The sequence below is a fragment of the Pelophylax lessonae genome (genome assembly GCF_965119305.1).
Source record: "Pelophylax lessonae genome assembly, chromosome: 1".
NCBI lineage: Eukaryota > Metazoa > Chordata > Amphibia > Anura > Ranidae > Pelophylax > Pelophylax lessonae.
In genome coordinates this window covers 361,900,852-361,926,401 of record NC_138768.1, presented here as the reverse complement: position 1 = coordinate 361,926,401, position 25,550 = coordinate 361,900,852, and the positions used below count along the sequence as shown (strand labels likewise).

Here is a 25,550-nt window from a genome sequence, read left to right as displayed (position 1 = left end):
GGCTAACAGAAGATAGACTTAGAACTAAACTAGAGAAACTTAACATAAATAAATCACCGGGACCGGATGGCTTGCACCCGAGGGTTCTTAAAGAGCTCAGCCAGGTGATTGCCAGACCATTATTCTAGATCTTTAAGGATAGTTTACAGACGGGTATGGTGCCAGCTGATTGGAAAAAAGCCAACATGGTACCAATATTTAAAAGGGGGCCGAGATATATCCCGGGTAACTATAGGCCGGTCAGCCTAACATTTGTAGTCTGCAAGATTTTGGAGGGGATGTTAAGGGACCACATACAAGACTTACAAGACTTTAGTAATGAAAATGGTATTATTAGTAGTAATCAGCATGGATTCATGGAAAATCGTTCTTGCCAAACCAATCTATTAACCTTCTACGATGAAGTGAGCTGCCACCTAGATAAAGGAAAGCCTGTGGATGTGGTGTATCTGGACTTTGCAAAGGCCTTTGACACCGTTCCCCACAAACGCTTACTGTTCAAACTAAGGAGGGTAGGTATGGACCATAAGGTGAGTACCTGGATAGAGAACTGGCTCCAGGGGAGAGTCCAGAGGGTGGTGATTAATGGGGAGTACTCAGATTGGGCGGGTGTGGAAAGTGGGATCCCCCAGGGTTCTGTTTAATTTATTCATAAATGATCTAGAGGAGGGGATATCTAGTACAATCTCAGTATTTGCAGATGATACTAAACTAAGCATGCCAATATCTTCTATGCAGGATGTGGAAACCTTACAAGCGGACCTGAACAAAATAATGGGGTGGGCAACTACATGGCAGATGAGGTTTAATGTTGAAAAATGTAAAGTAATGCACTTGGGTGCCAGAAACCAGAAAGCAAGCTACTCACTAGGGGGGGAACCTCTGGGTGAGTCTAGGATGGAAAAGGACCTGGGGGTACTGGTAGACAACAGGCTTGGCAGTGGCATGCAATGCCAAGCTGCTGCAAGCAAAGCCAACAGAATACTGGGATGCATAAAAAAGGGGATTCACTCCAGAAATAAAGAGATTATTCTCCCACTCTACAAGACTCTGGTCCGGCCACATCTGGAGTATGCTGTCCAGTTCTGGGCCCCGGTCCTCAGGAAGGATGTGCTGGAACTGGAAAGAGTCCAGAGAAGGGCAACAAAAATAATTAGGGGAATGGCGGACATCAGCTATGAGGAAAGACTACAAGCACTGAACTTATTCTCTCTGGAGAAGAGACGATTGAGGGGGGGATATGATATCAATGTACAAATACTGTACTGGCGACCCTAGCATAAGGAACAAACTATTCAGAGAAAGGGAATACAATAAGACATGTGGCCACTCATTAAAACTAGAGGAAAGGCGGTTTTACCTTAAAGTACGTAAGGGGTTCTTCACTGTAAGAGCGGTAAGGATGTGGAATTCTCTTCCACAAGCAGTGGTATCAGCAGGGAGCATCGATAGTTTCAAAAAACTATTAGATGGGCACCTTAAAGACCACAACATACAGGGGTATACAATGTACGGTTAACAGCAAACACACACGCACATCATAGGTTGAACTGGATGGACTGATGTCTTTTTTTTAACCTCACTAACTATGTAACTAAGGGTGTTTTCACACTAGCACTTTTGGTGCGCACCCGGGTTCGATTGACGTCAGAATTCGGTTCTTTTTGATGATGTGAACACTGTCTTTGAACTCAGGTGCGAACCGTACCTGAGTTCACTTAAAAAGGGTGGTCTGGGGTACGATTCATGTGAACTCCAGTACAGTTCGCTTCTGATGAGAACACAGTCGTACCAAAGCAAGCAATTCTATCCATTTTGGCACCTTCTCGTTTACAGTGGTTGCCAAGCAACATAAGTACGCGCGGGCTGCAGCTTGATGACACAAGTGCACCGCAGTTCGGATACAAAAATTAAATGTGAACACAGTCCATCGGGGGCAGGGGGAGGGGAGAGCAATCGAACTCAGGTTCAGACCAGGCAATCGCGCAAAGTGTGAAAACACCCTAAGTCCTTTAAAAAGTTTTTACTTACACTCAGTTACTGACAAAATGTAAAACTTTCCTAAAAAAAAAACAAACAAATAAATTCTGTGCTTGGTGTCCTACAGTCAAGAAAACAAAATAAAATAAACTAGGTGTCCTACAGGGAAACAAACTCAATGAGCTAAGCACTGATAGAGTAAAAGTGAAATTACTTCAGTGCAGACGCTCCTTTTATGAATACGTAGCAAGCCAGGCAAATTGTTTGCCCTTTGAGACATTAGATCTAGGAACTACATCTCTCACAAGAGAGGGACACTGGTTAAGGAATCACCTTCTATAGCTGATGCCTTTAGGTCTTATTATTCTGACTTCTATAATTTATGACAGACTGAACATTCTGGGTCACAGTTGCAAACCCAGACGGCTATTAGTCGCTATATATGGCTATCCAGTATGCCTCAGTTGTCTGATGATTTAATCCAGGAACTAGAGCACCCAATCTCCATAGGAGAATTCAACATGGCACTAAAGGCTATGAATAATGGCAAAGCCCCAGGCCCGGATCAGTTCACACTCTCCTATTATAAAACTTTCCAGACTTGCTAGGACTGAAATTCTACTCTATTTGAAAGGGGACTCTCTTTCAAGAGAGACCCTCTGAGACACGATCACAGGTATACCTAAAGAGGGCGGGGACCCCCAGCTGTGCCAAAGTTACATTAGAATATCGATCCTGAATGTAGACCTAAAGATATTTGCCAGAATTTTGGCTAGTCACCTACTGTCCCATGTTCCCCTCCTAGAACATCATGATCAATGTGGTTTTGTACCCGAAAGGGAGGCAAGGGACAATACCCAACACGTTCTAAATGCCATTCATTTAGTCCATGAGAAAAACATATCCTTCATGCTTTTATCTGCAGACACAGAGAAAGCTTTTGCCAGAATAAGCTGGAACTTTATTACTGTTACATTGGCCCACATACAGTAGGCTTGGGGGCCAACATAATGATATCGATTGGAGCTCTATACTCCTGCCCAACTGCCACAGTCAGAGTTAATTAATCTGTTTCCACTTCTGTTTCCACTTCCTTTTCAATAAGTAACAGTACATGACAGGGATGTCTCTTATCCCCTATAATTTTGATTTTGTCCCTGGAACCATTCCTACTGACTATTAGAGCAAACTCTGCGATTACTGGCCTGCACACTACCAGACAGGCCCATAAGGTTGCAGCATATTCTGACAACTTGATCATCTTCATCTCATCTCATCTCCTCAAAATACTCTTCTGGCCTTTTACAAAAATTGGAGACCTATGGTTCTCTTTTCAATTACAAAATAAACATATCTAAATCAGAAGTTCTAAACGTTATCTTACCACAATCTCTGCTTGAATGGCTATAAAAACAATTGTCTTTCTGATGATTCCCCTCCCACATAAAATTTCTTGACACTCTAATCCCAAAAGTGTATCTCTACTGAACTTCCGTCCACTGGCTAAAAAGATCGGCAGAACTGAAGGTTTTTAATAAAGCAGCATTCACATTTTTTTAATGTAATAGCTTCCTGAAAATAAACATTCTCTGGCAAATTTTGTACCTTTTACAGACGCTACCAGTATCATTACCTCAGGGCTATCTAAAGGATTTGCGGGCCCACTTTCTTCACTATCTTTGGGGGAAGGGTGGGGATCCAGAACAAACAGAGCTGCCTTAACCTTGCCCAAAATACAGACAGGGATAGTGTTTCCGTACCCGGTTCAATATCATGTGTCACCCCCAATGCAGGCAATGCCTCAAATTGGAAGGCTCTCTCCTACATACCTTTTGGGACTGCCCGGGACTCACTAACTTTTGGTTGGAAGGTACGTTTTTTATCAAAACATTAACCGAATAGTTCCTAGCAGATTCACAGGCCACCTACCTTCTACATGCTACAAATATATCAATATATATACATGTTACAAAAACTCACTCTTGAAAAACCTTTTGTATGCTGCAAAAGCATAAATACGGGCTCTCTGGAAAACTACTAACCCTCCCACCATGGAGCGCTGGCAATGCAGCTAGAGCTAGTAGGAAGAACAGCAATACACAAGTTATGTTTTATTGATACCTATTTATAGTTTGTACACAAAATGTGTGAAAAACAATAAGTGTCCATCAAATAGAGTTCCACTTACCAAAAGATGAGACCCCTTAATTACAGGAAGTCTCAGGAGCTTGCCTTCATCATAGGGTAAAGTGTAAGATCGTTTTTTTACAGTAAGACCCTCCACTTCTTAAAATGGCTCCCGGAACTCAATTAGACTCATAACCCAGTAGGAAAAAAAGAACAGATTGCATATAGTATAATACCATAATCAAATTGTGATCTTAATATAATCATGCATATACCCACAAAAATAATAACTTCAGTAGTGCAAAAACACAAAATTCCAGTGCAGTGACCCTGCTCATGCCACGTGAAGCTCAAAACAAAATTGACACTGTGAGACACTAGGATCATATGCTGCTTACCAGAAGCTGAGACCCCTTAGTTAAAAGTAGCCAGATGTGATTGCCCCTCATCGTATAATGGATCATAATGAAGGAAGATAAACTGCACATAGCATAATGCTGTAAAATTTAAAATACATGTTTATTCAATAAACCAACATACCCAGAAAGGTGTGCATTAAAACCGCATGTACATCCAATCGTGCCACAATCCGAGTGTGTGCAATGATGTCAGCACGTATGCCCCACTCTGCACATTTCATCACAATTGACGTAATCCATTATTTACAATAAGGATAAATGTCCCCATTGGCAAAATAAGCATAAATACAAATCAGACACTACAACCAATAAATATGTCCACTCCAACCAAAACTAAAAAGCGTTTTAGGTGGAGGTACCTTTTAAGCTGATCTAAAATGGCTAACACAAAGCAGTCATTTTACTTGTATTTCAGTGTTTGTCTGTTAAATATTACCCATTTTGTGTAAATAATGGTTGATTGGAACTTTTGTATGCAGGATTCTGAAATTTAAAGTATTATATGTTTGTATTTAATAATTTATTTGCCAATTTATTTTCTTTCAGATTGTGACAGCACTTGTAAATCTTGCCATTCATTTATGACTTGTGACGAATGTAAAGAGGGTTTAGTTAAAAACAGCCAAGGTCACTGTGTGTCATACAAAGAGTGCAACATCCATGAATATAAGGATGATCAGAAAGGCTGCCTCCCTTGTCATAGGAAGTGTTCACGGTGTACAGGAGCCAGTGACCACCAGTGTTTAAGCTGCAAAGACAAATACTACCTTCTCAGTAAGTTTGGGAGAAAGCCATATAAGTATTGTGGTAGTACTAAGGTCAAAACAATTTTAGCATAGTTTATTCGGCATTTGTGCAGTTTGTGTATGCAAAACGATGGCAGCAGCTGCTATCATGACAACGAAGTATGAACCAAAGTGAAATATGGTGAAATATGATGGTTGATAAAAAAAAAAAACAACTTCTCATCAATAATGGGTGATTATTAAAAAATCAATACGCTATATAGAGAAAATGGGAATAGGAAAAAAAGAGAAAGAAAACAAGAAAGGAAGGAAGACTACTGGGGGAACTATTCAGTTAGTCAATTTAGCTATATCTGATAAGCCTAACTATACAGTATCTATAAAATTAACATTTTTCTAACCCCTGTTAAGGTAGAACTTTAGACAAAACTTGTCTTTTACATTGTGTCCCATTGGAGAGATTTCCCTTAATTTCCTGTCCCATAGCCAAAACAGGAAGTTAGGGGAAATCATTGCAAATTAAGGGAATCCATAGGGGCCCCCCTGGTCACCAGAACTAGTGTCACATTGGAAGATTTCCTCCCTATTACTTTTTTGGGGACAACCCAAAATTTGGGATTTTCTTTTAGTTTCACTTTTGATGATAATGGTAAACAGCACAAATAGAGAGGATAAATCTCCCTAACAGGGGCACAGACAGCAATAAAGAAAAAACCGACAGGTGTTCTAATACCTATTCACTCTGTCCAAAAGGAAAAGAATAGATTTGCCTATAGTTACCCTTTAAAGCCTCAAAAATGGGAAGCGTAAAATTGTGCACTGAGCTTGTCACTGCTCAACGTCACTGCACAAGGTAGTGTGTCTGGTTTTGTGTAAAATGTAAATGCAACCTATTGCATGAATGCACTTATTTTTAATGTCCTCCCATACTCCCAGAGCACCTTAGGGATAGGTTATACCTGCTTGGAGCCCTGCTCCTCTTCATTGTGTGTCTGCCTCACAGACCCTGTGTGAATTTTTCAGAGCTGTACCTCATTGGAACTGCGGCCTTTACTTCCATGGAAGGCCAGTCTGCAGTCTGACAAAGCAGTACATGCTGCACAGGGAAGGACCAGTGCCGGAACACTTCCTTATGTGCCCCCAAATGCTTGATCATGTAACACCACATGACACCAAGTGCAGGGGACATATTAAAAAGTAACCCTTTGCAGACCTCTACTTTTCCCATATTGCTATGCAATAGATTGGGATACAGCCGACACCTCCACTCAGAATTCTGTGTTTCTTATACAATAAGGGCTCTATTTACAGAGAAAATTGCACAGCCACTGAATAATCCCTGTAATGTGTCAAACATGTTTATTTCCTATGGTCATGAACTCCTTCTAGTAGCCATAATGCACTATTTTCCTGCTGTACCTCAACCAGGAAAATACTGCTTAATGGCCACTAGAAGGAACATACAATCAGAGAAAATAAAGATATTACTTAGGCACATGACAGAGATTAAAGGTGAAAGATAAAGGAATGGCGCTGCCTACTAAAAAGATGTGTGTGTGATTAATGACAATGAGATAAAAAATATATATGTGCAATAAGTAAAAAAGACACAGAAGGTGAACAATAAATAACACAATAGTGGAGGGAATGGCGTGGTCTAATGTGAATGCAAGTAGGTGTAAGTGATGGTAATTAAATGTGGGGAAGAGTACAGTTGGGACCAAATGTCCAGTAGGTAATATGACAGATAAGTATAAATGCACAATAATGAACAGTAAATAAATAAATTAAATAGAGCAATAAATAAATATACGCTAGCTGATATTATGATAGGTGATGAAACATAGGTGCAATAAATAACGGTAATGTGCTAAATGAATAAATAGTGACAAGTGGATTAATTAATGAAGTGACCACATATACAAAAAATCTCAAATATCAAAGGTGCAGTATAAGTGCAAAAATAAAGTGGCAATGTGTACAAATATATGGCCAGTAAATGTAATAAAGTGACTGGGTGCCAGCAAGCAAGAATAGTCTACCTACCTTAGGGGTCACCGAGCACCTCACCCTATTACCCACACGGGGTCACCTTCGGTATTCTTATACGAAGAATTTAGCACCTTCTTGATATAAGGACTAATTTCGCCACCCAGTCACCTTATTTGATTACATTTTTCCACCTAGCCACTTCATGTGCCATTATTGGCTATATGGACTATTCTTGCTTGCTGGCACCCTGTCACTTTAATTAATTTCTATATGCACAGGTCACTTTATTACATTTACTGGCCATATATTTGTACACATTGCCACTTTATTTTTGCACTTATACTGCACCTTTGATATTTGAGATTTTTTGTATATGTGGTCACTTCATTAATTAATCCACTTATCACTATTTATTCATTTAGCACATTACCGTTATTTATTGCACCTATGTTTCATCACCTATCATAATATCAGCTAGCGTATATATATTTATTGCTCTATTTAATTAATTAATTTATTTATTTACTGTTCGTTCATTGTGCATTTATACTTATCTGTCATATTACCTACTGGACATTTGGTCCCAACTGCACTCTTCCCCACATTTAATTATCATCACTTACACCTACTTGCATTCATATTAGACCACGCCATTCACTCCACTATTGTGTTATTTATTGTTCACCTTCTGTGTCTTTTTTACCTATTGCACATATATATTTTTTATCTCATTGTCATTTATCACACACACATCTTTTTAGCAGGCAGTGCCATTCCCTTATCTTTCACCTTTACATTTGATATAGTTATCAACTATATTATAGGGAGGCTGCAGCCTACTTATACTTCAATATATTCCTTAGTGTGGAGCCCATCACCTTCACATGACAGAGATTATTTGCAATGGCTGTGTATGAATGCTGAGACATCTAAACAGTGTTTTTTTTTTTTTATTATAAATAGACCCCTAAGTGTCGGTTCACACTACCCCGACTTGTCAGGTGACTGGTCAGCCTGACATGTCGCGGTCCATGCAGTGCTACGGGAACCGTTCTAATAGGAGGGACTCAAGTCGCTCCGACTTAGAAAATTGTTCCTGTGCTACTTCAGGGCGACATCGGAGCGACTTGCATTGACATTCATTATATGAAGTCCGTGCAAGTCGCGCCGAAGTCGCGGTGCACGCGACTTCACAGGTCGGCCCCGAAGTCGTGCGGCTGTAGTGTGAACTGGCACTAAGAGGTGGGGAGGCCCCAGGCCCAGGTGGTACTCCTTTTTCTGTTCCACTGTATATGTATAAACAAATATTTTGTTTCTGATTTCTGGACACTGTTACATTTTCAGATTCCACCTGTATAAATGACTGCCCTGTTGGTCACTACCCAGAAGATGAAGAAAGGCGCTGTGTTCCCTGCCATAGCACCTGTAAGACTTGCAGTGGGAGACGAAGCAGCCAATGCCTGTCTTGTAATGAGGGATGGTACTCTCTAGGCCACAGTTGTGTGAAGCACTGTTATTTGGGGTAAGCAATACCATCAGTAAACAAATTCTTATTATTAAACAAATTTTCACAGTTACCGACGGCTAATGGAAAGCTCGGGAGCTTTCCGATCTTGTGACCACTGTTACAGCCAATCACGGTGGTCACATGATCATAAACCCGCTCCGTCTCCCGGCATCTGAAACCCCCTAAAGGCCTGGGAGGCGCCAACACAAAGGGGTTAAGAGCCAAAATTCCTAACAAAATGTTTCATCTTTTAATAGAATTATGTATAATTAATTATATCACTCAACGCTATTACTCACTCTTACTGATAAGTTCCCATGGTCGCTTAGATACCTTTTTTGCCCTCACTGTTTCAACCCACAGCTGAGATCATTTGGGATTAAAGAAGAGAGGTAAATCAAAAGCCAGTAAAGTAAACCAACGCGCCCCTAGCCCTGGAGGTATCCAGTGTTACATGTAGGCAGAGACTGTTATGGTGGGAGAGGGGCTTGATAACCCTAGACAAGGAACCTTAGGGTGGTCAGGGGCGGGAAAACAAAACCCCATAATGGAGGAACCCTCAACGGGGACGATTAGCGGCTTAGGAGCAACCAGACCAAAAAGTTCTGCAGGGATCCCTCAAGATGGACCTAAAGTGCAAAATGGAAGCCTCAAAGGGGAAAGCCCAGCCATAATAGCAGATGAAGATGCTGTCCTGGAGGAACTCCAAGTAGCTCTACCCCTTATTAAAGAAGCCTTAGCGGGACTGCTGTATAAATTGGAAACTTCTTTGAAATCAGACATAGCGGCTGTCAGGGTAGACATTGGTCAAGTTTTTGGTCATGTGGAGTTAATGGAGGGGAGACTCGATGTTCACGATCGACTACTGGAGGATTTAAGTAAACAGATAAAATCACTGCAGAGAGCTAATCAAGCTTTATTCTATAGATTGGAGGACCAGGAAGCCGAAGGAAAAATGTGCGTATAAAGGGCTTACCAGAGAAGCAGGGGGAGGAAGACCTGATGACAGTGGTGCGATGCCTCTTTAACCCCTTGCTGGGGAAGGAGCCCCCAGAAACTTTAAAAATCGATAGAGTGCATAGGGTAAGAGCATACCAAAGCCAAGCTGGGGGTTCTCCAAGAGATGTGATCGTGAGGCTCCACTACATAGAAGAAAAGACGATAATTATGGAAAAGGCCCGGAACTTCGCTGGGATTACTTTTGAAGGAGTGAATTTACAGCTATAAGCTGATTCATCGGCTGAGACTCTGACAATAAGGAGACTTCTTAAACCCCTGACAGAACAGATAGGAAGCTCTAGTGCTTCATACCGCTGGGGTTTCCCGGCCTGCCACAAGGGAAAAAAAGTTGGCCGCAGAGTGGTGCAGAGATTCCCAAAAGATTTGAGAGATTTTTGTAATAAACTGTACTTAGCACTTCCATCCCTGCCGGGGTGGGAAGAGAATGTGGGTGCACCAATAACATTGAGGGAGTAGCGTGGTCTTCGGTGGAGAGGGGGGGGTGGAAGGAGGGAGTAGGTGAATGGGGGGAGGGAGGGAGTATAGGGCCTTTTTGTATCAAGGTCTGGAGTGGGTTGCCTTTTGTGTTCTTTCTTCCTTTCCTTTCCCTCCCCCCTCTTCTCCTTCCTTTTTGTGGAGGCAACGGGGCGAGAGGGCTGGTGAGTGTATTGGTCCAGTGGGTGGAGATGGATCGGAGCGTTAGGGTGGTTGCCCACTGGGAAGGTATGAACCGGAGTTGGCACATGGTAGTGAGTCACCAGATCCGTACATCGAACAAGAGTAGACAGTTGTCCAACCCTCCGAGGAGATAACCTCTTTGGAAAGGGTAATGGTGTGGGGGGGGGCATCTTTTTTTTTTTCTCTTTCCTCCCCTCTGCAGGTCTTCTCTCATGGATGGTTGCCCATGGCTCTGGTAAACCTAGTGTCATACAATGTTAGAGGTCTGAATACACCTAGCAAAAGACATAAGGCAACTAAAGAATTGCATCATTATGGGGTTTGAGTAGTCTACCTACAAGGAACACATATCAAACCTACATTAGGAATTAAATTGTCTTCCCGTTTTTTTCCTATATGGTTCTACGGCGACTCGGTTTCGAGCTATTCACTGGGCGTGGCGATTGGATTTGATAGGAGCACTGTGTTTACATTGAAGGAGCAGCTATCAGACCCCGAGGGGAGGTTTTTGTTTATTAAGAGAAAGATTAAGATTATTCGATATGGAGTGTACCTTTGCAAATATTTACTCCCCAAATAAAGATCCAAATAAGTTCTTGAGGAAAACCCTGAAAATATTGATGACATTCAAAGAGGGGAGGTTTATTGTAGCGGGAGACCTAAATATGGGGTTGGACCCATGCAGTGTTGCCAACCCCCCGGAGGGAAATTTACTGGCAGAACGTCCAAAATTTACGGACGGCACCAATTTTTTACTGGCACTGCAAAAATGTACATAACATAGCCGTTTTCAGTGCTAAACCGTGCAAATATGAATAATTAAGCTATAAACATGTAGATAGTGCTATTAGCAATGTGTTTAAGTTAAACAAAAGTCATAAACCATATTTCTCCATTTACATGAAGGTCAGATTAATATAACCCAGCCAGCACAGCGTTCCCCCATATATCAGAGTGTGCAGGATTCCCCTTTACAGTGTAACTCTGACGTAAAGAGGAATGCTGCAGATCATGATTTAAGGGGGACTCTGATGTAATCGGGTGCTCTGCTGACCAGAAACCACCTTATATCAGAGTCCACTGCACTCTACTTTACATCAGAGTTCCCACTTACATCAGGGTCTGCAGCATTGCCCTTTACATCAGAGCTCCCTTTTACATCAGGGTCCACAGAGTTCCCCCTTGCACTGTAAGGGGAGAATCCTGCAGACTCTGATGTAGAAAAGAATATCAGGAACTCTGATGTGGGGGGGGGGAGGGGGAATCTGGTGACCAGAGACCCCCTTCTGCAGATTAATTACACTAAGGTAAGGGGAAAGGGATTCCCTGCTATAAAGGGGGAAACCTTTATCTTAGTTCCCCCTTACATTATTATATTCACCCAGCCCTTACATCAGTGACCCCCCGTTAGACTGACCTGGCTGCGCTGTCACTTACCTGAGGGTGGTCAGAGGCTGCGGACATCATACAGGAGGTGGTTAGAGGCTGTGGACATGATACCAGAGGTGGTCAGAGGATGCGGACATGGTACAGGAGGTATTCAGAGGCTGCAGACACCCCCATTCCCCCCAACAGTAGTGTAATAATCTGCCCCCTTTCACCCTCCACATCAGTGTCCACCTCTGCCACCCTTTACATCACCCTGCCACAGCAGAGTCCTCCTCTGCCCACCTTCATATACCCTCTACAGCACTGTCCTTCTCTGCCCCCCACTTCAGCCCCCACAACACTGTCCTTCTCTGCCCCCACAGCACTGTCCTTCTCTGCCCCCTGCCTTTAGCCCCCCACAGCACTGTCGTCCTCTGCCCCCTGCCTTTGACCCCCACAGCACAGTGTCCTTATCTGCCTCCACAGCACTGTCCATTTCTGCCCACACAGCACTGTCCTTCTCTGCCCCCATAGCACAGTGTCCTTCTCTGCCCCCTGCCTTTAGCCCCCATAGCACAGTGCCCTTCTCTGCCCCCTGCCTTTAGCCCCCATAGCACAGTGTCCTTCTCTGTCCCCTGCATTTAGCCCCCATAGCACAGTGTCCTTCTCTGTCCCCTGCATTTAGCCCCCATAGCACAGTGTCCTCTGTCCCCTGCATTTAGCCCCCATAGCACAGTGTCCTTCTCTGTCCCCTGCATTTAGCCCCCATAGCACAGTGTCCTTCTCTGTCCCCTGCATTTAGCCCCCATAGCACAGTGTCCTCTGTCCCCTGCATTTAGCCCCCATAGCACAGTGTCCTTCTCTGTCCCCTGCATTTAGCCCCCATAGCACAGTGTCCTTCTCTGTCCCCTGCATTTAGCCCCCATAGCACAGTGTCCTTCTCTGTCCCCTGCATTTAGCCCCCATAGCACAGTGTCCTATTTAGCCCCCATTCATAGCACAGTGTCCTTCTCTGTCCCCTGCATTTAGCCCCCATGGCACAGTGTCCTCTGTCCCCTGCCTTTAGCCCCCATAGCACAGTGTCCGTCTCTGTCCCCTGCATTTAGCCCCCATAGCACAGTGTCCTCTGTCCCCTGCATTTAGCCCCCATAGCACAGTGTCCTTCTCTGTCCTCTGCATTTAGCCCCCATAGCACAGTGTCCTTCTCTGTCCCCTGCATTTAGCCCCCATAGCACAGTGTCCTATTTAGCCCCCATTCATAGCACAGTGTCCTTCTCTGTCCCCTGCCTTTAGCCCCCATAGCACAGTGTCCGTCTCTGTCCCCTGCATTTAGCCCCCATAGCACAGTGTCCTTCTCTGTCCCCTGCATTTAGCCCCCATAGCACAGTGTCCTTCTCTGTCCCCTGCATTTAGCCCCCATAGCACAGTGTCCTTCTCTGCCCCCTGCATTTAGCCCCCATGGCACAGTATCCTCTGTCCCCTGCCTTTAGCCCCCATAGCACAGTGTCCGTCTCTGTCCCCTGCATTTAGCCCCCATAGCACAGTGTCCTCTGTCCCCTGCATTTAGCCCCCATAGCACAGTGTCCTTCTCTGTCCCCTGCATTTAGCCCCCATAGCACAGTGTCCTTCTCTGTCCCCTGCATTTAGCCCCCATAGCACAGTGTCCTCTGTCCCCTGCATTTAGCCCCCATAGCACAGTGTCCTTTTTTGCCCCCTGCATTTAGCCCCCATAGCACAGTGTCCTTCTCTGTTCCCTGCCTTTAGCCCCCATAGCACAGTGCCCTTCTCTGTCCCCTGCATTTAGCCCGCACAGCACTGAACACTGTCCTTCTCTTGCCCTGCCTTAGTTTAGCCCCCAAAGCACTGTCCTTTTCTGCCCCCAATTCAGCCCCTTCAATACTGTCCTCTGTCCCCGGGACCCCAGCCAGTCCTCACATTAGTCTCCTCTTCTTCTTCTACTGGCCGCAGCCCGCAGCGCCAACAAGACAGTGTCACTGTCTTTTAAAAATGGCACCAGCCATCGCCAGTTCGTCACTGCGCATGCGCCAGTCCAGCCGGAAATAGGCGAGCTTTTCCGAGCCCGACAGGCTTCGGAACGGCGCATGCGCAGTTGCGTGGCGGCCCCGTTCGGACATCTTTATTACGGGCGCCGCTGCCCGTAACGGGCATTTACGGGCAGCCCGAAAATGGGCTAAAATTCACGGGCTGTCCGTAAATCTACGGGCGGTTGGCAACACTGGACCCATGTCTGTATTTATCGACGGGGACTTTCCGTCTCCCATTACAAAGGCAGAATGAAACTAGGAGATTATTGGGAGAGTGTCAATTAGTGGATGCCTGGAGGGTAGACCCAGAACTTAGAGATTACACTTGCTATTCTTCAGTATATGGGTCTTACTCAAGGATCGATTACATTTTAAAGAGGAAGTAAACCCTCGTCTGCAAGTTGTACCTATAGGTAAGCCTATGATAAGGCTTACCTATAGGTACTGTAAACATCTCCTAAACATGTACCGTTTAGAAGATATTTACTTTAAATGCAGCCAGTGACATCACTGGCGCATGCGCTCTGAAGGAACGGCCGCTGGTGCCGTTCCTTCAGAGCCCCGTGCCGTGACCATCGGCTCCCGCGCGCGGGAGTGATGTAATCGCGGGTCCAGCCAATCAGATGACCGGATGCCGCGAACCCGGAAGAAGGGTGACAGAACATGTCACCCATGGGAGAAGTGAGCGGTTGGTGCTTCGGGGCTTCAGGGCTTCATTCTAAGGTAAGTATATCATAATGAGCTAGTATGCGATGCATACTAGCTCATTATGTGTTTGTCTTTCAGGTGTACTTTTTGAAAAAAAAAAATTCTGAGGTTTACAGCTTTTTTAATAGAGCATCAACTCCTAGTCTCCCTTAAGGACGCAATAATTAAGCCCATTACACTCTCTGATCATGCCCTGGTGATAGTGCAGTTAGATCTTTTTTCAGCAGCACCTAGAGGTAGGGCCTGGAAACTGAATGATTCACTCATTCAGGATCCTAAGATAGTCGAGGAAGTAGAGAAGGAGATGGAGAGCTTCTTCGTTACCAATGATACACCAGAGATTTCATGAACTACCCTGTTGGAATCGCATAAGGCTTTTATAAGGGGGATATTAATAGGCAATGGGACACAAAGAAAAAAGGAAAAGAAGGAGAGGATGAACCAGCTACTTAGGGAGATACACACATTGGAACAACAAACGAAACCCAAAGGCATCCCAGAGAAGCAAGAGCTAATTGAGAAGAGAGGGGAATTGACAGCACATATGGAGCACGAGACAGGAGACAAAAAGCGCATTTCATATACACTAAGCGCAACACTTTTTTTTTTCCCCCATTTTTCATGAGCAGAACTCAAAGATCTAAGACTTTTACTATGTACTCAAAAGGCCTATTTCTCTCAAATATTGTTCACAAATCTATCTAAATCCGTGTTAGTGAGCACTTCTCCTTTGCCGAGATAATCCATCCACCTCAAAGGAAGCTGATTAAGACAGCATGATTATTGCACAGGTGTGCCTTAGGTTGGCCACAATAAAAGGCCACTCTAAAATGTGCAGTTTTATCACACAGCAGAATGTATACATATTCCAAATGGTCCCAATCGCCCTCCCCCAGGCCTACCTAAAGAAGTTAAGGACAATGGTATTAAAATATACTGTATATGGGTACACAAACACCCAATAATTGCCTATGCAGTACTTGGATGCCACGAATATATCGAAACTTGGTTAATAACAAGAGTACATTAACCACTTTAAGACCGAAAGGACTTGCCCCCTTAATGACCAGGCCCTATTTTGCGATTCGGCACTGCATTATTTTAACGGACAATTGCGCAGTCGTGCGACGCTGTACCCAAATAAACTTGACATCCTTTTTTCCTCACAAATAGAAATCTTTCTTTTGGTGGTATTTGATCACCTGTACAATTTTTATTTTTTGTGCTATAAATAAAAAAAGAGCGACAATTTTGAAAAAAAAAAAAAAAAAATTATATTTTTCACATTCTGCTATATGACATTCTCAAAAAAAAAATTTAAAAATCAAAATTTTTTAATATTTTAGGCCAATTTGTTTTCTGCTACATATTTTTGTTAAAAAAAAAATCGCAATAAGCGTATTTTGATTGGTTTGCGCAAAATTTACCGCGTCTACTAACTAGGGGAAAGATTTATGTCATTTTTATTGTTTTGTTTTTTGTTTTGTTTTTTACTAGTAATGGCAGCGATCTGAGATTTTTTTTGTGGGACTGCGACATCGCAGCGGACAGATCGGACCCCTAACTAACTGACATTTTTGACACTTTTGAGGTACCAGTGACATTACTATAGTAATCAGTGCTAAAAATATGCACTGTTACTGTAATAATGACCCTGGCAGGGAAGGGGTTAACAGTATAGGTGATCAAGGGGTTAAATGTGACCCTAGGGGAGTGTTTTTTAACTGTGGGGGGGGGGGGTGGCTTCAGAGATTACCAAAGAGACATGCTATCCTATATAGAAGGAGCTCTGTGATCATTTCATTTCATTTAAATTTTTCTGTGATCGTTTACAACAGCCGACCGTCCTTCTCTCTCAGCGGGGAGTGATCGCGGGTGTCAGGCGGCAATCGCCTCTAGGAGCCACTCTGCCATCGTATATATATATATATAGTAAGCAGTCAGCAAGTGGTTAGCTAGGAGCACATTAAGAATTGGGGACAGTTTATGTAGACTATTTCACTGGGAATATAATGTACCGTTGATTTCATTAATAGACACAAATTATTTTAAAACAGGGAAAGAGGGCTACCTATATTTTGTTAGATCGGTTGATTTAATAACAACAGAGATGTGATACAAGCTTTTTGCTAGATGGTATCTCACTCCGCAGAGGACACAGAGGTTCGGTGCAGAGATATCCCCAACTTGTTGGAGGGGATGTGGAGCTCCTTGGACCTTCGCGTGGTGGAAGTGCACAAAGATTCAAGTTTTTTGGGAAGGGATTATTAGGTTAATTCACCCGATTACAGGAGACTGTATTTAGGTGAAACCTTGGAGTTGCCTGTTTCACAACACAGAGCAAATGCAATAATGAATATAAGAATACTCGCCAGAAATTCCGAGTATGAGGGACTGGGCTGTAAGGGTGAATTGGGCAAGATCCATGGAGGAAACGATATATACAGTGGAAATATCTGGAAATATGGGCGGAATGACTGAAGTTTAAAAAAACTGAGGACTATATAAAGATGCTGGGTGTTTGAGGTTGATAATGGAGACAACTTAGGGAGCAGAATCACCAGGGCCTAAGAGACCAGAGTCAAGGTCATGAACTATGATGCTTTAGAGAGAAGGAGTATGATTGAGTGTGTAGATAGCAGAGAATATAATAGGAGGGGATTTGGACATTTACATTTTTTTTTTTTGTGGTTGGGGGGAAGGGAGGGTTTGCTAACATAGAAAATGTTATACCTGAAGGGTTTCACATGTACTGTCACTTTAAGGCTGGCTCCACCCAGGAGTGATGACAGGGGTCAAGGGGCAGTGTGGCCATCTTGGAGACATGTAGGAGATGTGTGGTTATACAGAGCTGTCCTGTAATGCCTGTTGTAGTGTACAGAGAGTACTGAATAAACGACCGTTGTTCCAGACCAGAGTCCTGTGTCTCTCACAACCCGGAGAATATAACAGTGGCAACGAGGATGGGATTTACAAGGTTACTATCTGTGTGAGAAAAGAAAAGAAGGAAAAAAACTCTGGATTGTCATCTGGATACAAACACCCACAGAGCCCAGCAGGAAAATGTCATTGATCAGGACATTAAGTGAATTTGATGGAGAACAGACCATGTGGAGTTCCTGGATTGAGAGACTAGAACAATATTTTTATGCAAATGCCATCCCAGTCGACAGGCAAGTAGCAGTATTTCTGACACTGGTTGGTGCTAGGACATATGACACCCTTAGGGATCTCCTTTTCCCTGAAAAATCAGCAACTAAGACTTTGGCAGAGCTCCTGACACTGTTAGGGAATTACTTCCAGCCTAAACCACTAGAGATTACAGAAAGATTCCGGTTCTATCAGCGGCAGCAGCAGCCGGGTGAAGATATTAAGGCTTATGTGCTCGCCCTTCACAGACTAGCCTCAACCTGTTCTTTTGGGGAGTACTTACCGACTGCACTGAGGGATAAGTTTGTCATGGGACTAAATAGTGATTCTAGCCAAAAGAGACTGTTAACAGAGAAAGACCTTACCCTTACAAAGGCAATTGAGATCAGTGATGGAAATGGCTGTGAAAGATACAGAGGCATTGAACCCCCAGAGCAGAAGGGAAGAGGTTAAAGAGGAAGTTTTCAGAACAGCAGTCACGCCAACTGCAGCTAACTGTAAATATAGAACCTCACCAACCCGGACATCAGCTTGCCACTGTTGTGGGAATACAGACCATGATCACAAAGTCTGCCGGTTTAAGGATCAGCTCTGTCATAATTGTGGTAAGGCAGGCCATCTGAAACGAGTCTGCCGTAGTAAGAAGGTGCGAAATAAACAACCTCTGAACACTAGGACAAAGGCATATATGGTGGGAAGATATACATCATCATCGGAATCAGAGGATGAGGAAGTGCTCCACAGATTGGGCATACATCATATGCATTCAGCACCCTCTGCAATGACTGTAGAGGTAACCGTGGAAGGAAAGAAACTCAAGATGGATGTAGACACAGGAGCAGCAGTTTCAGTGATCACCCAGAAACATTGGAGAAAACTTCTGATCCGAACAACTGTCCGTCCAACACCAATCAAACTGCAGACATACTCAAAGCAGATACTCCACCCACTGGGTTACGTGAAAGTACAGGTATCCTACAAGGGTCAGACAAAGAGAATGCCATTGTATATCCTAGAACATGGGGGAACCCCTCTCTTTGGGAGAGACTGGATTGCTCACTTTGGCATGCCAGACATCGCCATAAAACCCTGCAACACCATGACCATCCCATCAGGGGATGAAGAGGGATGGGTGGAATCCCTGAAACAGCGATTCCCACAAGTCTTTGATAACCATTTGGGGAAAACAAAGCATGACTGTGTGAGACTCAGGCTGAAACCCAACGCCCAGCCTAGGTTCTTCAAAGCTCGGACGGTACCTTTCGCACTCTGAGCAGGTGTGGAAGCTGAACTAAGCCGGCTGGAAGAACAAGGTGTCATCTCAAAGGTAGAGCACAGCGAGTGGGCATCACCAGTTGTACCAGTAAAGAAAGCAAATGGGGACTTACGCATTTATTTGCAATAGTTAAATAAGCTGGTTAGCTTGTGCAATGACTTGATCTATGTTTTTATGTGCTGACAGAAAACTGAATGTTAATATACAAAAAAAAGTACTGGTGTGGAGAACAATGTGGACAAGCAGCCCTTCTGAGCTCTTGTGGCATCCCCATTGTGAGATACTTAGACAACATCCTACCTAAGTAATAGTTGGTATGGGCTTTGTGAGACAACTTGGCTTTTACAGACCATACAGCAATTCAGATGTATCCTTAGTCCTCAGAAATCATTGCTGGAACCAACTCATTGTTTTAGAGCATCTTGGTCTGGTCCTGGACACTCAAAATATTTCTTCCCCCTAAGATCAATAAATCAATCAATTCCCTCTACAGACCAATTAGTTTGGCACCAAGGACCAGGTGACTTAGGTGTCTAGCTCTGAAATCAGGATCCTTCCTTACTGTCTGCTAGACGATCCTCATGACAGATACCAGCCTGTCTGGCAACCTTTCGGTGCAGGGAACTTGGTCCTCAGAAGTGTCTCTTCTCCCAATAAACATCCTGGAACTTGGGGCAACTTGGCTGTCTCGGCAGCATTGGACCATCCAGCTGGAAGGTCATGTGATCTGGATTCAGTGGGACAATGCCACGGTGTGGCATATATCAACCATCAGGGACGAACCAGGAATCCTGCTACTCCAGTAGTAGATCAGAGCTTGTCCAGGGCAGGAACTACAAATTTCCGCATTGTTCATTGTGTATATCTCAGGTATAAACTTGCTTCAAACTGGCCTAAATAGAAGTGGCATGCCAACAAGATAAGACTCCTGGCAGATGCTCTGTGGGCTCTTCCGTTGCTGGATTTAATGGCATGACTGTTGAAGCCCAATTTTTGCAAGACACAGGCATCTCTGAATCTCTGATTCCCAAACTGCTGAAAACTAGGAAGGCTGTTTTCCATATGGTCGATCAGTAGTGGAAGGCATATTTCACTTGGTGTTAGTGTCGGGGCTTCTTCATGAGATGAATCCTACTCTTCCTGTAGCTGGGCCTGGACCAGCATTTATGTCTCATCACTATCGACGGCCAGGATTTTGTCCTTTTCTATTGTGTTTCAGAGACTGTTGGCCCCTCACCTGCTCATTAAGACCTTTGTACAGGGAGTTTCCTATGTAGCTCCCCCTGTTTATTTCCCTGGGACCCCATGGAATCTAAATCTGGTTCTCTCTGAGCTGCCATTTTAACACATTAGAGACATTCCTTTTTCTTCTGTGACCTGCAAGGTGGTATTCCTTGTAGCCATCACCTCTGCAGGGTGAGTATCTAAACTTTGGACTTATTCTGCAAATAATATTTTCTGGATTTGCATAGTTGACAGGGTGGTATTGAGGACTTTTCTCTTGCTTAAGGTAGTGTCTGACTTTACCTCAACGAGGACATTGTTCTCACACCCTTTGTCTAGTTCACTGAAAGGAAATTTCCCTCCAGTTTTTCCCCACTATTACATTTCCTGGATGTGTTTTGGCCTGTGAAACTCTCTCAGTCACTGCTTTCTTAAGAGGACTGATTCCCCTTCTGTAATCACAAGTGGACCCTGTAAGGATGTTTATGTGTCTAGTTCCAACATCTTTAGGTGGTTCAGACAGACCATTGTCCAAATTTATGGTCTCAAAGATTGAATTTCACCCTTTTGGGTCAAGGCAAACTCTACTAGGGCTTGAGCCTTGGGCTTTTCAGCATCAAAGTACTGTTTCACAGATTTTCAGGACTGCCATCTGGTCTTCTGTTCACACTTTTAAGTTCTACCAGGTTGATGTTGCGGTCTCATCTAATGCCAGGTTCAGGTATAAGGCCCTCAGGCAGCTTTCTGAGCTGCAGGCAGTTTTCTGTTGTTTTCTTGGGCCTGTTAGCTTTTGATTCCTGTGTCGCCCACATTTTGAAGGGAAAGACTTCTGGTTTTCCTAATGGATAGAATTAAAAAATATTTTTGTGCTTACTATGAAATCATTTTCTTGGAGTCTATTATGGGCCACATGTCCCTCCACCATTCTGTGTTCATGATCATGCTCTATGTATGGATTTGCTAAAAAAAACTGAGGCATGCTGGCAGTAGAAAGGTGTTGTCTTAGGCAGCAGTATAACCCAAAGGTAAAAGGTTTTTGTGTCTGCAAGAAAAAGATTTTGGGTAGATATAAAATTCTTTTTTTTTTGCTGCAAGGCTTTGCTAAAAAAAAAAAAAGGCAGATGCGCAAATCTTTATTGTTCACAATGCTTCATGAGTAACAATCTGCTAATTAACAGAACATATCCAATCTCAGCAACTGCTTGATAAAAAAATTGTATGTCTGCCTGAAAACATTCTACAAAACCAAAGCATTCAGTATTAAATGGGCACAGTGTGACCATTACAGTGAAAGATTCAGAATGCTTTATTAATCTCTTAAGGAAATTATTACAACACATGCCAGACTCAACAAAGACAATACAAGACCACAGCAAAATTCCCAATAACAGCTATTAGCAGCAAATAAAACAAATAAAACTGCACTCTAATAAACCATCAATACAATTAAAATACAACATAGAATAAATAACACTAATTAAAAAACAATAGAAAATCAAACTACCAAAATGCAACTAATACATTACTTTCTCTAGCATTACCCAAAATAAGACCAACATACTATAAAAACTATATAAAAATCTTAAATACTTCACCTCCAGCCTTCACAGAGAAGAATTATATAACTTGGTGGGCACAGGCAAAAATGATTTCCTGTGTCGCTCTGTGGTGCATCGTGGTTGTACCAGTCTGTCGCTGTTGGTACTTCACAGACTGACCAACGAATTGTGGAGGAGTTGTCCAAGATTGAACGTACCTTGAACAACATTCTCCTCTCCAACACTATTGTTAAAGACACCAACTCCAATCCAACAACATCACTGGCCTTGGGAATCAGCTTGTTGAGTCTGTTGGTGTCAGCCACCCTAAGCCTGCTTCCTCAGCATGCCACTGCATACAGGAGAGCGCTGGCCACCACAGACTCATAAAACTTTATCAGCATAATTTGGCAGATGCTAAAAGACTTCAGTCTCCTCAAAAAATAGAGGCAGCTCTGGCCCTTCCTATAGATCACCGCAGTGTTCTTGCTCCAGTCCAGCTTATTATCTATGTGCATCCCCAGATACTTGTAACTCTCTACTACATCCACATCCACTCCTTGGATGGGGGTCACTGGTGACTTTCTCCTTCAATCCTTCTCCTTTTAATCCACAACCAGCTCCTTTGTCTTCACCACATTTAGATACAGATGATTATCCTCACACCATGTGACAAAGTTCTCCACCACAGTCATATACTCAGTCTCTTCCCCATCCCTGATACATCCCACTACTGCAGAGTCATTAGAAAACTTCTGAAGGTTGGCAATACTCTGTCTGGTAACTAAAATCAGGGGTATATAGGAGACAGTAAAAATAAAGGGAGAGAAATCTGCCTATGAATAGCTAGCATTGGGCTCCAAACGCATCTGTAGACATTTAGTGAGGAGGATCATTATAGACACTGGATTCACATACAGTCAGGGCCAAAAATATTTGCACACCTGCATTTCTGTCAGATAATGGCGGTAGCGGAGGTCGCACCCCCTGGATGAAACTAGGCACCAGGGAATGTGAGGCCAATGGCCTCTGGAAGAAAATAGCTAATGTCGGGACCTGACCCTTAATAGTACTCAAGCCCAACTTTTGATCACCTCCCCGTTGAAGGAAAGCCAAGATCCAAGCCACTGAATAGGAGCGAGGGTGGATCCCAAGGGACTCACACCACGCAATGTACGACTTCCACGTACGATGATAAATCTTCCTGGAAGTCACCTTCCTCGCTTTAAGCAAAGTGGGAATCACTGAAGCAGATAAACCCCTGTCCTTCAGCACCAGGCTGTCAACAGCCAACCCGTCAAAGCCAGCGACTGTAAAGCAGGATGGAAGATTGGCCCCTGAGAGAGCAGGTCCACCCAGAGAGATAGTCTCCACGGGCGTCTGCGACAAGCCTGACCAGGTCGGCGTACCAGGTGCGACGAGGCCAGTCAAGGAGCCACAAGAATGACCAGAATCCCTTCCGTCTCTTTCCTGCGAAGAAGTCTCGGCAGCAACTTGAGAGGAGCATATATCAGCATATATCAGCATATATCAGCCTGTACTGGCCCTAGGGGGCCACCAGCGCATCTGCAGCGTCTGCCAGAGGGTCTCGGGAGCAAGCCACAAACCTCTGTAGCTTCCTGTTGATTAGAGACGCCAACAGATCCACACACATCCGGAGTGCCCCAGCGAAGGCACAATTGTTGAAACACCTCAGGATTCAGGGACCACTCCCCTGCATCCAAGGCCTGGCGGCTGAGGTAATCCGCCTGCCAATTTTCCACTCCCGGAATCTGGACCGTGGAGAGAGCACTCCGCCCAACGTAGAATGTCCGCCACTTCCAGGGCCGCAAGGACACTCTTGGTGCCCCCTTGGCGATTGACGTACGCCACGGCCGGGACATTGTCCGATTGAATGCGCACAGGACAACCCTTCAGATGGCTGGGTCAGTGCATCAGGCAAAGCTGGATCGCTCTCAGCTCCAGGACATTGATCGGCTATCGAGATTCCTCCAGGGATTAGACTCCCTGAGCCGAGTCCTGATTGAGGACTCCCCCCCACCCCTACAGACTCGCCTCCGTGGTGACAACTGTCCAGTATATAGGGAGAAAGGAGTTCCCCGACTGAAGCATCGGGGACCAAAGCCACCAGACCTGGTCCTGTGGCTTAACCAAATCCGAGAATCCAGAGAATTTGGGTGTTTGTCCCACTTGAGAAGAATTTCCCTTTTAAGAACCCTTGTGTGGAACTGAGCAAAGGGGACCACCTCAAAGGAGGACACCATCAGTCCCAGTACTCTCATACAGGTCCAAAGGGACGGCCGGTCGTTGGACATCAACAAACGAACCGCTGACTGGATCTTCTGGAGTTTTTCCGGAGGAAGAAACACCCTGGCAAAGGATGATTCCAAGGCCAGACCCAGATAGACCAGTCTCATGGAAGGGGTCAGAGACATCTTTTGAAGGTTCACGATCCAAAAAACTTACAGCAGGACACTGACCCTAAGCACACGTCAAAGCGCTGGAAAGTACTGAACTGGCCAGCAATGAGTCCAGATCTAAATCCCATCGAGCACTTTTAGAGAGATCTCAAAACAGCAGTTGGGAAAATGAACCCTTCCAATCTGAATACATAAAGCAGTTGGTGAAAGAAGAGTGGTCCAAATTTCCAGTAGAGAGGTGTAAGAAACTCATTGATGGTTACAGGAAGCAATAGATTCAGTTATTTTTTCCAAGGAGGGCGCTACCAATTATTAAATTGAGGGTGACAATAATTTTGTCCAGTCGATTTTTGGAGTTTTGCGTGGAATGTGTCAGATTAGGCTTTTTTGTTTCTCTACTTTTGTGTGTCATACCAATACAAACAAAGTAAATAAACATGAAAATGCCTCAACATTTGTTTCAGAAATGCTATATTTCTGGGCATAAAAAGAAGGTATTCACACCTTGGCATCTATTATTTAGGGGTAAAAATGATATTAACCCAAACCTTTTAACCCATGCAGCAAAGTATATACTCTGATGCAGTCCTTTGACAAGCATACGTCAGAAAAAAAAAAGGGTGAGGAGGAAAGAACACTCCTCCTAGAGTCAACATAGGACACCTAGGGTATAATTAAGGTAATCTTTATTGTTATAGTTTAAACATTAATTCCAAAAAAACACATACCAACTCACATAGTAAAAAAGACAACGTTGCCTGGTTAAAATCAAAATTCATGGGGATAACTACCACAGATGAGATTAATACTAGACGAGCAGTAGCTGGGATGTATCACAAAATTGTAGCAATTCTTCATATATGAATAGGGTATTAGCCGCTAATATTCATTCCAGCTTAAAGCAAGCAGAAAATGTCTCTCTTGTCTGAACCTGCAGATGAGGAACACAGGGAAGCAGCAATTGTGTTTCAGCGTTCTGGCTGCACCAGGAGTCAGTATTCAAAAGATTGCTGATTATACACTGTCTGTGAATGTGACAGGATGGTGGCAACTGGCTTGGAGTTTGTTAAAGGTGCACATCCAATGAAACAGTATGACAGTCAATATAGACATAAACAGGGTCTAGGATGGTAGTGCACCTACTCCAAGTGGCGGCGGGCCCATCTTCTCATGGTGTGGCTTGTGTTCCAACTGTCTCGCAGCAGTCTCTAGGCTCCAGCATGTGTCTGGAGTGTCTCTTTCGCCTCATCTGCTCACATGAGCCAGTTGGGGAGGGGCATGCGGCAAGCCGTCACAGGCCATTGACGTCCGGGCTTGCAGTCTCCAGAGCTGTAGGGCTCCCCAATTGTCACGTGGATATGACGCGATGCTGA

The 25,550-nt window shown here is 44.0% G+C and overlaps 1 protein-coding gene across 1 annotated transcript in view; it reads left to right on the top strand.

Annotated features, from left to right (window-relative positions):
- Window positions 1–25,550, top strand: part of PCSK5 (proprotein convertase subtilisin/kexin type 5) — a 684,033-nt gene that overhangs the window by 641,608 nt on the left and 16,875 nt on the right. The window contains exons 32-33 of the mRNA XM_082244075.1: window positions 5,073–5,300; window positions 8,609–8,786. Coding sequence (XP_082100201.1) covers window positions 5,073–5,300; window positions 8,609–8,786 — 406 coding nt within the window. The remainder of the gene's footprint in view (window positions 1–5,072; window positions 5,301–8,608; window positions 8,787–25,550) is intronic.